The following is a 17,908-nucleotide window of genomic DNA, read 5'->3' as shown; positions in this document are numbered from 1 at the left end:
GAACCAAAAAAAAGTGACTAAACCGTTACCACAGAAACCGTGACTCCTTTCACCGGTATTTTATGGCGAACGCTGTTAGGTCCTACAAAAGTATTTCCTCAACACTCCGGTGACGGTCATACTGACGAGTGCACGAACAAAAAACGGTTGCAGCGCGTTTCGCTGAATTTTAAATAAATTAAATAAATTCCAGCTCCGCGGCGTGCGGTTGTGTGCGTGGGCAAATAAAAATAAAGTAAATAGAATTCGCGGTGCTTGCAAAATGAGCTCCAATTGAGCGACGAAAATAATTGAAGTGCATTAAAGAATTGCGTTGTTGTGCGTCGACCCCTTTGTTGTTCTTGTTGCTGTTGTTGTTGTCGCTGTCGGGTTGAGTGCACCGAAAAAATAATTGTTATAAATTCAAAGGGGTTGCCACATAAATTGGTAAATCAGCTTTGTGAATAGTGTGCCAAAAAATAAAGAGAGTCGCGAAACGAAAACGAGTTTTTTGTCGTTTGGTGAGAAAGTCCCAAACAATACGCAGATATATCTATTGCTATAGATGATGTTGTAAGCATTTAAAAATAAAAGATCCATGAAATCTAAAATCCCATTTCGCAAACGTGTAAATTGAGTGGAATTTCGAGTGCATTCTTCGTTTGTTTTGAGTGAGAACATAAACCAGTTTACAGCGTACTTCTTTTTCTACCAAGGTGAGTTTTCGTGGCAGTTTTTTTTAATTATTTAGTCATTGTTATTGTGTTAAAAAAAGTTTTGCGTTTAAATTTAAATGGACTTTACGAAAGTTCCAGTTAGCTTTGTCCCCACTTTTTCCTTTCTCCCTCTCTCCCACACGGTTTGTTTATGGCCGCAGTTTGCATGTGTGTGTGTCAATTAGCGCTTTTATTGAGCGCACACCAAGAACCGTAAGTTTTTTAAACCTGTTCTGGTTTCTCTTTCGCACAATTTAATGGCCTTTCTTTGGCTTTTGGTTTCGTATCTTTGTATCTGTCGTGGAGAGCAATCGCAGCAAATTAGCGAAATTCTCTTTCATCGACCGCATCGTTCTTCACTCCCCTCGCCCTGGAAAACCCGCATCTTATGGGTTCTTTTCCAGTTTCCAGATTGCTGCGGAAGCTTCCAGCTGTCAGGGTAACAACAACACACAGGCAGATCAAATGAAAACACAGCCAGCATAATATACACACACCAAGGAAAACCCAACTAATGCACACAGATACAGATGTTCCCTGGATGAAATGTACAACAAAATACAGTCCTACATCTATAAAACTAACTACCTAACTTCGAATACTAGCAATATTACAATTATATCAAATTAATTAAAAACCAAATCTATAAGCTGTTCGACTTATGGAAATTCCTTTTTCATTGTTCCTCCTCTTTGATAAATTTACAATATTCTAATAAATATTAATAATAATATTAGAGCAGATATCCCATTTTCATGTAAAATTTTAAGAGTGGTGCTGTTTATAATATGCGCATTTCATTATGAAAACTGATTGTTGTACCAGTCCTTAGCTTTCGATTACGAGAATTTCTTTAAGTTCAAAAAAGGGGAATCCCAGGAGAACTACTTAAAAACTTAAGAGTCGTTTAGGGATTGCTTTATAAATTTATAATTTTTTTTCAGTAAATATTCACTAAAATCATTTGACAAATTGTTACGTGTTTATTTCCATAAAAGACATTAATATTTTTCACACATTTTCCTTATCCAAGCGATTTCGAGCTTAATAACTCTGACACTGACAATGGAACTTGATCATTATTATCATACGTGATTTGATGAACGATGACGCCTGTTTAGGACTTGAGCTTGAAAGTGCAATGCACAGCAAAAAATCCCCACGAGCCGTTGCAAAATAAAATGCTGAAACGGCACAAAGAGAGGTGTGCTCTTCTCACCCCCATATCATACCATATCATACCCAACCATCCCATACCCTGCATGTGTAAATGCCTGTTCAGATTCCTTTATAAAGCCAGACTTTGCTGTCGCCATAATTACTCAGCCTTATTGATAGTGATGGGTGGAGTGCCAGGGAGTGGCTGTAGGATGAAAACCTTGTCTGATTTCTGGTCCTATGACAGTTGTTAAGGAAAAACCCATCAGTTTTTCCATTGTGATTACAACAGTTCTCTGGTTCGTTTTTAATTTTCTCTTAGCTTGCATTATCCAACATTTTTTTTGCTTTCTCCGTATTGTTGCAAGTGCAGTTTTCCAGTTCTTGATGATGATTATGCAAAATTCTTGGTTGTCTGTCTGCATTGCAAGGTGTGGGTGCCTTTCCACTAGAATAATATACAAATGTTCTTTTGATTTTCAGTTGTTGCTTGCATTTTTCTACGAAGCTTATAGCTTTATCCGAATTCGGGCTAGAAATCAGAGCTTCACCTGCTAATTGGCCAATACAAATGAAGGTGCTGAATGTGGGCTCACCTGTGAAATGAATGCGAAAACAGCTAAACAGGTGAAATTGCTGTCTCTGCGACTGACGTGGCAACAAATTTACTGGTTTATATACTTGTTTGTAGAATTTGTCATATTTGTCATAGTGGAAGTTAACTGCCCTCTTGAAATAATCACTTTTTATAATTCTTTAAGTATTAAGCTGTTCAGTGAATGTATTAACAATACATTGTACCCATGTCTTAGAACGCCTTGAGTACTTAAGAACCGTAGAATTCATTTTACCGAGTACAGCACCATTTCTATAATAACAACGAGTCACGTTTCAATGCCAGAACATTTTGTTTTCATACCAAATCGATTTCTTGCCATTCAAAACGTTTATTATTTCTACAATTGTTTATTTCAAATGTGTTTTATCAGCACGGCAAGGCGTTAAATTGCCAACTGGATGTAAAACATATGCGTTGCGGTTATTGGAGATGTTTTGAGTAAATTCGACTTTGATTTCGCCATCCAAAGTACAGCTTAAGTGAAGGCTCCTCTGATATAAAATATAATTCTGTTTTTATGGAGCGGGAAGCGACAATCTTTGTTTAGTATTTATCAAGTGCGCAGTATGGGGGAATTGGAGAAATATCTGCTTCGCCTTCCCCGTCCCATTTCGTACATATAAGATTATAGGAAAATATACGCCAAAACCAGATGTTTTCCAAATGTACTTAGCCATTTTGGATACAAATTCTGGATTCTTGAACTCCTATACAAAATATTAAGTTAAAAGCGGGAAGAATGTTTATTTTTAGGTCCGAATTACAATCCTAAGTTCTTATAAAAATAGTCAAAAGTACTTAATAAAATGGCATTCCAATTGAAATCTCCCCATCTTTAGAAACTATCAGAAAAAGAGATGATTCTCTTTGATTTCGGTTCAGCAGAGCTTTTCCTTTGTCTAAAAATGTATTCCACAGCTTTTGCTTTTGCACGATCCACTTGAATGTAATTTTCTTCATTTTCCTTCATCAAAACTCATGTGATTAGTCATAAATAAGTATACCCATATATTTGAAGCACTTAAAAGGCACTGAGACACGTAGACAGACGGTCAGCGGAAATGGAATTGAACCTATTTGCCAAGTTTCTAATACAGGTGCTAACAATTTATGGTCTTCAGTTGGCAGTTTAGCTATATTTTGATAGCCCTTAGTGTCCGATTAAGAACTGCAATCGATATCAATGTTTGTGCAACTCTTTTTTAAGATAAGATTTTGTTATCGGAGTGCAAGTAAACATTAGGTGCGCCACAATTACCCTTTTATTGGGAAAGGGCGGAAATACAAACCTCTGATTTTAGTTAGTTATATCGAACCCTTAATAAACGAACCTTAGCCCAACATTTATGAATGAACTCAAAGTGACTCAGTCAAAACCAGATGCTGTTCATACGCGGAATCTGTGAATGGTGAATGGAATCGATACTCGATAAATTAACTGTGCCGGACACGTTTTCCATTGAAAAAATCTCGCCTATTATACAACTCACAGATCCACATAGTTTATAGACTATAGTCTAGCATTGTTTACCTTACAGTGTGACTCATCCACGACATTTTCATTTAGCTCATTAAAACAGCAATCAGCAATGTAAACAAATAAGTAAATTGCAAATGTAAACTCGTTTTCTCGCAGAAAACACACATAATAAGAGAGCTTTTCGCATTTTAATATGATTTATGCGGAAGGGAGAATAACATTTTATTTGCTCCTTAAGTGGCAAAATGAAAAGTAATGGTGATGGGTTAATATAATTCTCTAATGGGGGTTCCTAGTTTATTTTTGTTGTGTCAAATAGTTCATGTTATCTCTATATTGAAATCTATATTATATATATTATACCAACCATCTTGTGATTATTTTCCGGATTATAAGGTTAAGATAATAATAACAGAATAATCCACATAAATATATTATCTAATCATGTAATAATATTCTTTATTCCTTAGTTCAGAACACAGAATTTAATTTTCTGAATAAAACTCAGCAAATAAAATAAAATCTGTTTTGTTTTATTTCGCACTTTTTTGCTACCCAAAGTGTGTTTTATTTATTTACACAATGATTTCGTATTATTCTATTAGTTTTTGTCCATGACCTGATTACGCATCATCCGTTCAATGGATTTGTTTATTCGTAGGGAGACTTAGTCACTTAAAATATACATACAAATATCATTGAACCGAATCGCTGCTGGAATAGAGGAGAAGGGTCTGAGCTATTCTTATCGCACAGGTCTTATCTTCCGTAATCTTTTGAGCAAAGTCGAGGGGTTGCCAGGTGTTATCTCTGTCTGCTATGTTTCTTTTTTGTAGTGTAGTTTTTAAAGTGATATCGGTAAAGATAATTATTATCGTTTTAGTGACAAATCCTTAAATTTTACTTTCTCTAAAGAACCGAGTTAAAATTCTAAATTTTTCTTTTAGAAAAAGGAAAAACCTTTGGGGAAAATAATTTTTTTTCGGTTTTCCCCAAATGTTTTTCCTTTTCAGCGCCACTTGATTACTTTTTGCAGCTCATCACGCTATTTTCGGACTAATGGCAACCTTGACAATGCCCACTTTCTGTTCTGAATTAAAATCGGAAAAGTGATGAGTTTGGGGGAGTACCACCTGCCATGCGATTTAGTGAATCAGATTTCACGCTGGATAGAGAAATAACCGGCAATTATCTTTGCCGTATAAATACAGATTGTAGATCACGACATTCCCCGCTTTAATTGTAGGTATTTTCCAACTGAACAGACATTATAAGGGTGGCCCATGCTTCATGTCAGTTTTTAATAAACGGGTGGACTGGTGGAAAGAAACAGCTCTCTTTTGTCTGCGATCGTAATGGGTAAAATATATAACCGTGCCCCTAATGTTTAATATTAAAAGTGGATCTTCATTTCCTGAAAAAAATATACTTCTCTGGTATAGTATCAATTGAAAATGTTATGGCCTGGGTAATTTTACTGATACCGAACCACTTTTATGCAATTTCGTTTCTTGATGGGTCATTGGTAATTGTAAACCGGCTTCGGAAATTACTTGGCCCAGTTCACACGTAGACTTGACATATATTTCGAGTCAAGTTCTTTATATCGTATTACCAATCCCTATTGTAACCCCTGAATTGATTATGAAGTCCCTGGGGAAATGAATCGAAACTTTAGGAGGTTCCCTTGGGAAAACTCTTTTATACGCTGTGCAAATTAAATGTGGCTGTCAGTAGCCACTCAGTGAATCATAAAATATACTGTAATGTGCTGTGAAAATGAGGCTCTTTGCTGGCGGGATGCAATTGAAAGTGAAATTGCAGCGAGCATGACCAACAAAGGCCCACAATCTCTGGTTTTTTTTTTGCTCCATGAGCAGCGGAAATGTTTTCGTTTTGGATTGGTTTATAGTATAAACATTATACCCATATTTATCATGCAGAATAAATTGCAAAAAAAAAAAGTGATGAGCAAGTGGGCAGCTAGAGATTTATTAGTAAACAAATTAATTTATTTTCGAATTATTGATCACTTATCGATTATAAACAGAAAGCCAGATACCGAACACCTGTAAAGCTTAAACAAACTTTTCGGAAATAAAAACAAATTTAAGCAGATGCAATAATAATATACAAAGTATTTATCTATGGTTATTAAAATAACAAAAACAAATGATGCAATATTATACAGATAATTTATTTTACACATTTTAATTATAGGAAATTATTTAATAAATACAAATTAAATATTTTGGAAATAGGATTAGTTAATTGAGCTGCTATTATATTATCGTTTTTTTTTCTAAATCTTAAAATAATATTCCTTCTGTTTTAAAAACACAAACCTATGAAAATCCTTAAAAAAAAATCATTTTTACTTTTCTTGTGCTCTATTTCGTTGCTGCAACACAAAATATAGTTGATGTTCAGGTGGTTTTTGGTTAGTATGTCTTGTATTATTTTGTGGAATGCGCTGCTCTAGTGTTTCTATGTAAAGTGTCTGATTTGGGAGGAGCTCCATCCTCCTGGTTGCTGCACTTGCTCCTAAAATACACGCCGGCGCAGATGACGAACGCCCTCGGCCAAGCCCGTTTTCATGGAGAAGACGAATGAGATGGCAAAGCCCATCAAACTGAGGAGGAAAAGCCAGGGAGTCACCAGGACGACGATGAGAAAGAGCAAGGTGTCATTGGCCTTGGCATTGGCCAGACGCCACAACATTTGACGCAGAGAGCTGCGCAACTGGAATTTAGCGCGTCCCACGCGGAAGCGAACGCCACCGCAGAAGCAACCGATCCTCTTCACCTGGCGGAAACCCACACCCACGACGAGGGTCAGAAGCTGGAGCAGCACCAGCAGATGCTTGGCAATCGCCGTCTGTCCACAGCGGTGGAGGGTCTGCTCCAAGCGCTGACGCCGCTGCTCCGGCAGAGTGTCCATCAGGCAGCCGAAGGCACGACGCCAGCGGGATTCGGCACCCAAGGAGGCGGCAGGATCCTTCTGGCTGCTGACCAGATCGCTCTCCGAATCGGTATCTGTAATGGCTTTTCCCAAACTCGGCGTTTGATTCAGATAATCCGGTGGCGAGGTCTCCTCCAGCATGGACATGGCGGCGAGCTCACCCTCGTAGGAACCATAGTAGGTGCTCCTGGGACTGGGAACTCCTAAACGAGGTGTCCCACCTCCACGTCCCATTGCGCTGCCTTTCAGGATCCGCTGAGCTATCTCCGGAAGCGGCGGAGGCATTGAATCCAACCCTGCTCCTTCGACCAACGAACGATGACGACTAATAGAGCGCATTAGCGGCTTGCTAGGTGACTTGGCCAGAAAGGGCATTCCATTGAGACCCTCGGGAACGGGAACGGAACCGGGTCCAAAGCCACCGCCATCGCCGAACTGCGGGGCATTAAAGTTGAAGGCACTGGCCCCGAATCCTCCCGGTCCATTGTTGAATGGCAAACGCTGCTTGTGCATCCTGATCTCCTGATTCTCGACCTCGCTCTCTTGGGTTTTCGATAAGAATTTAGTTGTTCTGACCAAGGATATCGGGGATATCGTTTTCCAGTCAGGTTATAACGAGAGCAGCTTTCAATTTCTAGCTGTGTTGGAAATTATCTACATTCAGAATGGGAACTTAGTTGGAGGCTGACATCTCAACTGGTCAACTGGAATCAGATCCCACTTGGATCGGTTGGGCAATTCCTATACTACTATATAAAAAAGGGCATATTTAAAACGGCAAGTTTAAGCTGTAGCAAAAATGGTTTAAGATAGAAATCTAAAGAAAAAAACCGAAATTCGGAAATAATTCAAAGATACATACTAATGATTGAATTGACAAAATTCGACCCAAAATATATTCATATTATTAACATTATTATGATATTTTATATGTCTACTAATAAAATAGGTGATTAATACAGTATAGTATAGTTTAGTAATGCCCTATCTATAATTACTCCCTTATTTTAGAAACTATATATATTATACTTTGTAAAATAAACTGATACTGTGAACAACAACCTGACTAATGCATTTCATTCTCCCTTTGTTCTTTCAGTCGGCTCGGCAGTTGGTTTAATCGCAGCTTGAGTCATCCCTTAGTGCAAACTGACTGTGATTATCAGTTCAATGTGATGCGCCAGTAAAGCAGCAGCATCAGCAATTGAACTACCCACTGGAGGTCCTGGAACCCTTAAATCCACTGCCATCATGTTGCGTTTAATCCTCATCGCCTGTTTGGTCCAGCTGGCTCTGGCCCAGGCGGATCTTAAAGATCTGGATGGACCCAATATTTGTAAAAGAAGGGAAACGTAAGATTAGTCTGGAAATTAATCCAATTTACTAAGATTAATAACGAACTTTACTGTATCTTTAGTTATCCCGTGGAGGTGGTCTACACAGAACTGCAATCTTATCAGGAACGGGGATCCACCTGGTGCGTTGCAGTCCCGCCGAGATGCTCCACCTATCGCATTAAACACCGAGTGGTCAACAAAACCCAGTCGATAATGAAGAATCGCATTGTAAGGGATTGTTGTGGTATGTTAAGATGATCTAGTATACTTTAAACTACCATTGGATAACTAATTTCCCCTGGTTCCTTTCAGATGGCTACATTGCCAGTGCAGGAGAATGTGTGCCACATTGCTCGGAACCCTGCCAACATGGTAGATGCATCTCCCCGGAGAAGTGCAAGTGCGATCATGGCTACGGAGGACCCGCCTGTGATATAAGTTCGTTGACCTATTAACTTATTTGTACTTTGTCCTTGAATGTTGTGTGTTTTTAACGAAATCTATACAATGAACCGCCTTGGGTGTTCCTAGGGTGCGGCTCATCCTGCAGTCCGGATTTATTTAGTTTTAAGTCTTTTAATTTTTAATTATTTGGTTTCCCCCGGATTGACAGTGATGAGCCGAGCCCCGTTGATAAGAGCTCGCTTAATCGTTTGAGAAGCTTTGTCGTTTCAAATGCCCTTGCAAAGATTAGAAAATGTCTGAAGTTGGATTATTTTTTATGGCACTCTTTATTATCATTTTTAGTTCCTTTTAGAATGTTTATACAAAGACATTAGACTGTTTGGGATACGCAAAAAGACTTAAATAAAAAGACCTGATAGGGAGAAAGCAAGTTAATAAGTTTATTGATAATAGTTTAAACCAGTGATTCTAGGAATAGAAATTTTAGGAATTTTTAATAAATGCTTGATTTGTTATCTTAATTAGTTTGATCCCAAACCTATAAAAAAATTAAGAATCTAAAGATAAACATATCCAAACATGCCTTAACAATACAAATAAAAGGAAATTGATGTAATACTTAAAAAAACTAAGCCCAAATCAGCAGAAATTATAAAGGAATACAAAGTATTTAAATCAGAAGAATATTTAGATTACCCAATGGGTTCCAAAACTAAGGAAATATTAAAGATCTAAAGAAAATAACATCCCAATATGACAACACAGTAAAAGTCAAAAAAAAACTGTAAGACAAAAACAGGAAAAAATATAAAACACCATAAAAAGTACCACACAACCAAGCACACACCACTATTCACAACGAGGAACACGGGATGGATGAGGATGAGAACTTCGACTACCTTCCGCCGGGAAACACCAACAGATTGAGCGTGCCGAATGACCCGGCTCTCCTGGCAGTCTACGAACTTTACAAGACGCCCCTAACTGCCCATCGGCAGCTGCTCTCCGAGCGAAACCGAGTGACCTTCGCCGAGGCTCTTAATGGTCCCGATACCATACCCACCCTATCGGATCTGTGCGTCCGGCAGTTGGCCAAGCGTGGCAATGCCCATGTGCCTGCTGCCGTGCGCCAGGATCCGCTGAAGATGCGCATCCACTACGACTCACTGGATGTGGATCTCCCTTTGCGGGAGTGCTACTACGTGGAGGATGTGAGCTACTGGAGGCGTGTGGTCTTGGCCAAATCTTCGGATACCTGCCTGGTGATGAAGGGTTTACACGATTACGATTGGCGCGGCAAGGGATTGAGTTTGAAGTATGTAGAGCTAGTTGAAGCGTGTCCAGCTGCCCTTTGGCCAGAGGAGGAGATGTCCCAGCTGGCGCAGTTAATTCAAGATAAAGTGCGCTCCATGGACATTCGGCATCTGCAGTCTCTTACCGAGTACGCCTTTCGGAAAGCGGGACGCGAGGAAGACGACACGGAGCCGGATATCACCTCCGAAGAGTCCGGCGGCATTGAGATCTCCAGCGATGAGCCCATGACCCCGGAAGAAAATCCCGAAGAGGGCGAAGAAGAGGAGGGGGAATCATCTCCCTCTGTTAAATCAAAGGTCATTGGTTTTAATACGAAATTTGTGGTTGACTTTTCAGACGACGAAGAGCAGGCTTCGGGTGGAGAACGAAGAAAGCGTCGCCAGGAGAGGAACGCCGCTCGTCAGAAGTTGAGGGATCTAAAGGCTACCAAGGATGCGGAGCAGGAGGAGCGAAGGCGTCGTCGTTCGGAGGCTAGGAAGTCCAAGGAACCAGAGCCGCGGAGGAAGAGAAAGCGGAAGCAACGCATCACAGGCGCCTTTGACATCCGAGTGGATCCCGAACCGGATGATGGCGAGGACAAGGTGATGGACAAGCGCAACAAGCAGCGTTATCTAAAGCATCTCCAGCAAATTAACTACCCAGAAGAGGAGTGCAACCACATAGATCTCAGCTTTGTAAGGCACTTTGTTAACCTGGTGTCGCTGCAACTGGAGTTTTTGGGTCCCGCGTTGGGCAGGGAATACCACAAGCGACATGTGCTGTTCTCCATAAAGGATATGGTTCGATTGGCCAGGGGATTGGCTGCTCTCCAGCAACTACAGATCTTCCGGCTGCGCAACAGCCGTTTAAATAGCTTCAAGTTGTATACTCTCTGTCGAGCGCTTCGTGAGCTGCCTTCACTGGAGGTGGTGGACTTTGGCTACAATCAGATGAAGGATGACTGCGGTCCGGAGCTGGGAATTCTCCTCGAGCGACCCTGCATGCTGAAGAGCCTGGAACTGGAGTACAATCGATTGGATTCCCGGGCCATGGCAGCCATTGGAGCGGCACTGCAGCGACCGAGCGTCACTAGGTTGGAGTATCTGGGATTGGCGCACAACAAGATCAGCGGAGAGGCTCTGGCAATCCTTTGCAGTCGCATCAAGGGCACCGAGCACGTGGAGGAGCTGAATCTCTCCGGCATCGAGGTGAATCCTAGGATTTTTGTGGATGAAATTAGCGATCTTTTACGCAAACATGAACCTCTTCGTCGGATGAAAATGGTTTCCATCCCCATGAGCTTCAAACTGGGCAATAAATTGATATGTGCCCTGAATGCCAACATGAACATCACCCATTTCGATTGCCGTGACTGCGATTTGGACGAGGATGAGGAGCTGGATGTCGACATTATAGTGAGGAGAAATGCCTCACTCAACGAAAAAAGCTTCATCGCCGATACGGATCGCTTTCCCAGCTTGTTGGATGTTTTGGAACATGCCAAAACACTGAAGCATCCGATGGTGCAGAGGATCGAGAACGACATGGCCAGGAGGAAGGAGTGCCTCCAGCACTATCCACCACCAACGCCCAGTGAACCGAGCCTCCGGACGCAGACGCTGGTGGCGGAGGAGTCGGAGTATGATATTTGGCAGGTGCTAGGAATCACCACCAAGCCAACGAAGACACCTCCACCGGAAGAGATGGCCAGGAAGGCGAGCACATCCTCTGAGCTAAACAAGGAACCCTTCATATACGAACCCAACAAATTTGATATGGAACAGTTTCGAGCTCATGTATTTCTGCCGGGAACATCTAATAGGCATGCATACTTTATGAAGCAAAGGCAATCGGCTATGTAAACTATATTACTATGCCCATCAAAATTAAATGTTTTGATAACTATACATCTTTTAAATAATTATATGTATAGGTCCCTTAGGAAAATTGGAAAGTATATTTAGGATAGAAATATAAATATTAAACATCTTTATAAATCAAATATAAGAACAAAGGCAATCGGCTATGTAAACTATTTGTAGATTTTCATATTACTATCAAAATTAAATGTTTTTATAACTCTTAGCCTTTAGATTATTATATTGAAACCCCAGGCAAATTAAAAAGTATTTAGGATACGAGTATATGTATACAAAATCGCTTAGAATCCTAAATGAACTGAAGAAAAGATCGAAATAATATTTAGTAGCATGTTTTAATTTTAGGTATCTGTAAAAAATTTTAAGTAATAGCTCTTGCAACGGCATTATATCTTTGGACTACCGATGATCTGCACTTAGTATCTCCTTAGTTGTACTTTGCTTTCCCCCTCTAAATGTTGCTTTGTAGCTTGAGTTGGTTTGTCCCTTTTGAGTTGCCATCTTGACCTTATAATCTAACCCTGACCACACCCATACACTACCCACAACACCCCACTCTCTCACCCACCCACTCCAGTCAATTATCCAGGTGCAAGCAGGCTTTTGGCCACTAATTCCTAATCACCAAAGCAAAAAGATCCGTGGCTTACAGGCAAAACAAGCAAAAAAGCAAAGCAAATGCAAGAAAGCAGCAACTAACTGTCGAACCCTGTGAACCCCTGTGAACCGCTGCTAACCAAGTTTGTGTCCACTCTCCGGTAGATTGCCCACCCGGCTTGTACGGCCGGAACTGCTCGATGCAGTGCGACTGCCTGAACAACGCCGTCTGCGAGCCCTTCTCCGGCGACTGCGAGTGCGCCAAGGGGTATGCGGGACTACGCTGTGCGGACATCTGTCCGGATGGCTTCTTCGGGGCCAACTGCTCGGAGAAGTGCCGCTGCGAGAACGGCGGAAAGTGCCATCATGTGTCCGGCGAGTGCCAGTGTGCGCCCGGTTTCACGGGTCCCCTGTAAGTGGAAGGAATGGGAGGAGGAGAAGTGACCTTTTCGGCCGAGGATCAGGCTAAATTAAACGTAGAATGTGATGGTTACTTAAACAAAATATTATTTAATTTTTAATTAAATTTTTAAAGTTTTTTATTTGTTTTTAAATAAGAAAATGTTTTATAATTCAGTTAAACAGTAAACAAATTGATATGAAATAGGGTCAATTCTACCTTATTTCTTATCAATGAATAGACAATATTATTAATGTCAAATTAATGATTGAACCATATCAACATGATATTTTATCATATCATATAAAATAACAAATTTAGTATTTTTTAACAAATAATTCTTATTCATATCAAATTGAGATGAATTACTTGATCTTGAAAAAATATTAAATTGACCAGCACAATATCAATATGATATTATGCCAATTTCGTTATGTGATTTTAAACTCTGATTTATATAATCAAATTTTGTTTCATTACAATCAATAATTTCTTTCTTAAATTCAAAAATTTCTTACTTAAATTTAAAAATTTCATTCTTAAATATTTTCAATTTAAATATTCTAAAATTAAATCATGATTAAATCAGCATGTTTTTTATTTAATATTATTAATTTCTCTCTAAAAACCATCACATTCTACGTTTAATTTTGCCCCCGAGATCCCCTGATACCCCGTACTAATGCTCCGCTCCAACTAGATGCGACATGCGCTGTCCGGACGGGAAGCATGGCGCCCAGTGCCAGCAGGATTGTCCCTGCCAGAACGACGGAAAGTGCCAGCCGGAGAGCGGTGCCTGCATGTGCAATCCCGGCTGGACGGGCAATGTGTGTGCGAACAAGTGTCCGGTGGGCAGCTATGGAGCCGGATGCCAGGAGACCTGCGAGTGCTACAAGGGAGCCCCCTGTCACCACATCACGGGGAAGTGCGAGTGCCCACCTGGTTACCTGGGAGAACGCTGCTTCGACGAGTGTCCGCTGAATACCTATGGATTCAACTGCAGCAGGACCTGCGACTGCGCGAACGACGCCACCTGCGATCGGGCCAATGGAACCTGCATCTGTAATCCGGGATGGACGGGTCTGAAATGCGAGGAGAGGATCTGCGAGGCGGACAAGTACGGAATGGACTGCAATCGCACCTGCGAGTGCGACATGGAGCACACGGATCTGTGTCATCCGGACACGGGAAAGTGCCACTGCAGCATCGGATGGAGCAGTGCCCAGTGCACCAGACCCTGCACCTTCCTGCGCTACGGTCCCAACTGCGAGATGACCTGTAATTGCAAGAATGGAGCGAAATGCTCGCCGATTAATGGAACCTGCCTGTGTGCTCCTGGCTGGACAGGGGAAACCTGCGAGGAGGGCTGTGCTCCGGGTTACTTTGGCCAGGATTGCGCCCAGCGCTGCGAGTGCCAAAATGGAGGCAAGTGCGTCCAGGAGTCGGGTCAGTGTTTGTGCACCGACGGTTGGATCAACATGAAGTGCGATCGTCCCTGTGACCTCAACCACTATGGCAAAGATTGCGCCAAGGTGTGCGATTGCCAGAACAACGCCGCCTGCAATCCGCAGAACGGAACCTGCACCTGTGCCGCCGGCTGGACGGGCGAGAAGTGCGACCGGAAGTGCGATCCTGGGAAATTCGGACACGAATGCGCCCAGAAGTGCCAGTGCGACTTCAACAACAGCCTGGCCTGCGACGCCACCAACGGACGATGTGTCTGCAAACAGGATTGGGGAGGTACTAGCGGGATTTCTCTATATATGCCTCATTGAATTCACCCCATCAAAATCATAGATCATTGGGATTGTCATGCTGATGAATCATTTGAGATTAATCTTCTAGTTCTCAGAGAAAACTGAAAAATAACTGGGAAATTTACTTTTTTTATGGTATTACCAAAGGTCCTTTAGATTGTAATCGTATACAAGTCACTAGTTTCAGGAAAAAATTAGAAAATTCGATTTTGTTTTTTATCCTAACTTTAAAATCTTTAAGCTTGCATGATTTGCTTACCATTATAAAATATTTATTATTTCTATAGATTCTATTATTATCAGTAATTTAGAAAATTCTTTTAACACGTTTTGATTTAAAAATCAAAGAATCCATTAGAAAAAAAATCTGCTAGGAAAAAGTGTAAGAAAGTGTAAGAGACTTTTTATATCAAATACCCTTCAGGTTTCCCCAACTCTAATACCAACTCAACCAAACATTAATGCTCTGCACTCATCTCATTACTTTCATTTTAATTGCATCTCTTTTGCATGGCCACGTTTCGTTTCTTTAATTTAATTTGCCTTTCTGGTTCTGCACCTGTGTGTTTCTGGTTTTTGTTTGTACTTGTCTGGTGCCCAACGATCAACCCAAGGCGTTCATTGCGAGACCAACTGTCGGAGCGGTTACTATGGTGAAAATTGTGATAAAGTTTGCAGATGCCTGAACAACTCCTCCTGCGATCCGGACTCGGGTAACTGCATCTGCTCGCCGGGATGGACGGGTGAGGATTGTGCAGAGCCATGTCCGGCTGGATTCTATGGCATGGAGTGCAAGGAGCGCTGCGCAGAGATTCAGCATGGTAAGAAATAGATGAAGATTCCCCAATCAAAGAGAAAAAATTACTAATTTGAATTTAATTTACAGGCAACAAGAGCTGCGATCACATCACTGGGGAGATTCTCTGTCGCACCGGGTACATTGGACTCACCTGCGAGCACCCCTGCCCACCTGGACTCTTTGGACCCGGCTGCAAACTGAAGTGCAACTGCGAGCACGGTGGCGAGTGCAACCACGTGAGCGGTCAGTGCGTCTGCCTGTCCGGCTGGACGGGTGCCAACTGCAACGAATCCTGCCCAACGGACACATACGGACAGGGATGTACGCAAAGATGCCGCTGCGTTCACCACAAAGTTTGCCGCAAGGCCGATGGCATGTGCATCTGCGAGAAGGGCTGGTCGGGCGCCCGCTGCGATGAGGTTTGTCCAGAGGGATTCTACGGGGAGCACTGCATGAACACCTGCGAATGTCCGTCGCCTAACTTCCAGTGCCATGCGGCTAATGGTTGCGTGTGCAGGAGTGGCTACACGGGGGAGAATTGCGATGAGCTTATAGCCTCCCAGAGGGTTGCAGATCAGAGCGAAAATTGTGAGTTGTTAGCTTGGATTTTATATCGTTAATCTCACTTATTAATTACCCTTTTAACCCAACAGCAAGTCGAGCAAGTGTGGCTCTCACTCTAGTCCTGATGACCCTGTTTGCCTGCATAATCTTCGCTGTGTTCTTTTATTATCGTAGAAGGGTGTCCAATCTGAAGACGGAGATTGCCCATGTGCACTATACCCACGATACGAATCCCACAAGCTGGCCGCCTAACCATAACTTTGATAATCCTGTGTATGGAATGCAGGCGGAGACGCGACTGCTGCCGAATAATATGCGCGCCAAGATGAATAACTTTGACCAGAGGAGCACCATGAGCACGGATTACGGCGGCGATGATTCAAACGCTAGTGGAAGGGGTACGATTTTAAGATAGAACCTTTAAGATTAGTTTCTTACTATGATTTTCCATCCCCAGTAGGTAGCTATTCGATCAACTACAACCACGACCTGTTAACAAAGAACTTGAATGCGGACTCTACCAACCCAATTGTCTACAATGATTCGCTGAAGGAGGAGCATGTCTACGATGAGATCAAACACAAGGAGGGCTACAAGGATCCCGGTATGTCTTTAGACTCGCTAAAATTAAGGCTTAGAAATTTCGCAACTAACTATGTACTCCACATTTGCACACATTCGCGGTATGAAACAGTGAAAATTTATAGCAAGATTTTGTTTCCCGAGGGTAAGCCAGTGGTGTTGAAGAAACATTCTGTGTAGTGCTCTGTTCGCTTTCACTCATGTCCAGTGTTTAGATAGGTGATTTTAAAATCCAGTAATTTAATTCTTGGAATTGTTTACCCCAGGTGAATATGACCATCTGGACTACTCGCGACCCAGCACCTCGCAGAAGCCGCACTACCACCGCATGAACGATGCCATGCTCAACATTAACCAGGACGAGGAGAAGCCCAGCAACGTGAAGAACATGACCGTGTTGCTGAACAAACCGCTGCCGCCCACGGAGCCGGAGCCGCAGCACGAGAGCTTCGACAATACAAACACCAATCTGGACAATGTTTCGACGGCGTCGCCCAGTTCCAGTCCGGAATTCCGCAAGTAGGCAGCCGGAACTTCAGTCACTTCACCCGCTGTTTTAATTTCTAAGTCGTCTGTCTGTCTAGGCTAAGAATTTCCCCAACTGGTATACATACCAACTTTAGTTTAATTAATTTCCTACGTCGTGATGTTTTGTATTTCTGTGTAGCTTTTGTCTTGCATTCGATTTGTATTTTGTAATTGTAACTGTCTATTTTGTCGCTCAGTTTTAGAAATGTCCGCTCAAGCAATTGTAAATTATTATTATTTAGGGACCCTTTTGTCCTAACTTTTGTAAATGTCTACTTCACTCGCTCTAAATTTTGGACTAACAATTTACGATGCTCATTTGATACACACACCATCTGAAATCATATTAAATTAAGTACCTTTAACACCTCTTCCTGTTGAAATTGCGGAGTGTCGTCTCTGAGACGAACTTGTCGAATCGAAGGTTGCAATAATTTTAAATCGAACCTATGCATATACAGATTGATATCAATAGCCTAAGCATATGGTATTTATATTTTTAATAAGCAACTTATTTTTAGAGTGCATAAACAATACATTAAAAGAGTTCATCATTAGGCATTGATAAACTATTTTTAAATACCATCAAATAATTGTTATCAAAATTAAATGCTGATGTTCTGTAATAAGGAAACGTTTGGCCAAAATTGTATAAATAAAACTCAGATTAATTTTAGATCAGATATTAAGAAGTAGGTCAAATATTGGAATATTACAATTGTGTAACCCATTTAAAAGCGTTTTAGCAAAAAATATTATGTTATTCTTCATATACACATATTCGATCTTTTAAAAACGCGAATAATAAAATCATAAAGTGAAATATTTTAAAAGTAAGCATTTTTCCCTTAAA

At 41.3% G+C, this 17,908-nt stretch overlaps 3 protein-coding genes and 1 long non-coding RNA gene across 9 annotated transcripts; 2 read left to right on the top strand and 2 right to left on the bottom strand.

Moving 5' to 3' along the window:
- The first annotated feature begins 112 nt into the window (after positions 1–112).
- On the top strand, positions 113–17,888 carry drpr (multiple EGF like domains draper). Of its 5 annotated transcripts, none has more exons than XM_070215609.1 (11): positions 113–695; positions 8,013–8,265; positions 8,331–8,494; positions 8,563–8,688; positions 12,591–12,837; positions 13,526–14,565; positions 15,197–15,403; positions 15,469–15,969; positions 16,035–16,343; positions 16,406–16,549; positions 16,794–17,888. In XM_070215609.1, the coding sequence occupies exons 2-11, from the start codon at positions 8,165–8,167 to the stop codon at positions 17,048–17,050; spliced, it is 3,096 nt and encodes a 1,031-aa protein (XP_070071710.1). In that variant the 5' UTR covers positions 113–695; positions 8,013–8,164; the 3' UTR covers positions 17,051–17,888. The 5 variants fall into 5 exon arrangements, with proteins under 5 accessions (XP_070071710.1, XP_016993859.2, XP_070071711.1 ...); XM_017138370.3 differs by having other exon boundaries at positions 16,403–16,549; XM_070215610.1 differs by lacking the exon at positions 16,794–17,888 and adding an exon at positions 16,640–16,722 and having other exon boundaries at positions 16,403–16,549.
- On the bottom strand, positions 6,322–7,606 carry LOC108055145 (uncharacterized). Its single transcript, XM_017138378.3, has one exon. The coding sequence runs from the start codon at positions 7,424–7,426 to the stop codon at positions 6,497–6,499; it is 930 nt and encodes a 309-aa protein (XP_016993867.2). The 5' UTR covers positions 7,427–7,606; the 3' UTR covers positions 6,322–6,496.
- Positions 9,393–11,855, top strand: LOC108055143 (uncharacterized). Its single transcript, XM_017138376.3, has one exon. It carries the CDS (start codon positions 9,528–9,530, stop codon positions 11,808–11,810), a length of 2,283 nt encoding a protein of 760 aa, XP_016993865.2. The 5' UTR covers positions 9,393–9,527; the 3' UTR covers positions 11,811–11,855.
- Positions 14,166–14,882, bottom strand: LOC138913125 (uncharacterized). 2 transcript variants are annotated; one of them, XR_011418740.1, is made up of 3 exons: positions 14,842–14,881; positions 14,708–14,759; positions 14,166–14,640 (listed from the first exon to the last, which is right to left on the bottom strand). It is a non-coding gene; the product is annotated as an uncharacterized lncRNA (long non-coding RNA). The 2 variants fall into 2 exon arrangements; XR_011418739.1 differs by having other exon boundaries at positions 14,166–14,759; positions 14,842–14,882.
- Positions 17,889–17,908: the final 20 nt, after the last annotated feature.

This window comes from Drosophila takahashii, chromosome 3L, assembly GCF_030179915.1.
Source record: "Drosophila takahashii strain IR98-3 E-12201 chromosome 3L, DtakHiC1v2, whole genome shotgun sequence".
NCBI classification, from domain to species: Eukaryota; Metazoa; Arthropoda; class Insecta; order Diptera; family Drosophilidae; genus Drosophila; species Drosophila takahashii.
This window is presented reverse-complemented; position numbering and strand designations above follow the sequence as displayed.

What these genes read in the sequence shown, in the direction of transcription:
- LOC108055145 (XM_017138378.3), bottom strand. Translation starts at nt 7,426, where the DNA reads ATGCACAAGCAGCGTTTGCCATTCAACAATGGACCGGGAGGATTCGGG.
- drpr (XM_017138370.3), top strand. Translation starts at nt 8,165, where the DNA reads ATGTTGCGTTTAATCCTCATCGCCTGTTTGGTCCAGCTGGCTCTGGCC. An exon ending in CATTGTAAGGGATTGTTGTG is followed by an intron (nt 8,495 to 8,562) that starts GTATGTTAAGAT and finishes GGTTCCTTTCAG; the next exon opens with ATGGCTACATTGCCAGTGCA. An exon ending in CTGCAAACAGGATTGGGGAG is followed by an intron (nt 14,566 to 15,196) that starts GTACTAGCGGGA and finishes GATCAACCCAAG; the next exon opens with GCGTTCATTGCGAGACCAAC.
- LOC108055143 (XM_017138376.3), top strand. Translation starts at nt 9,528, where the DNA reads ATGGATGAGGATGAGAACTTCGACTACCTTCCGCCGGGAAACACCAAC.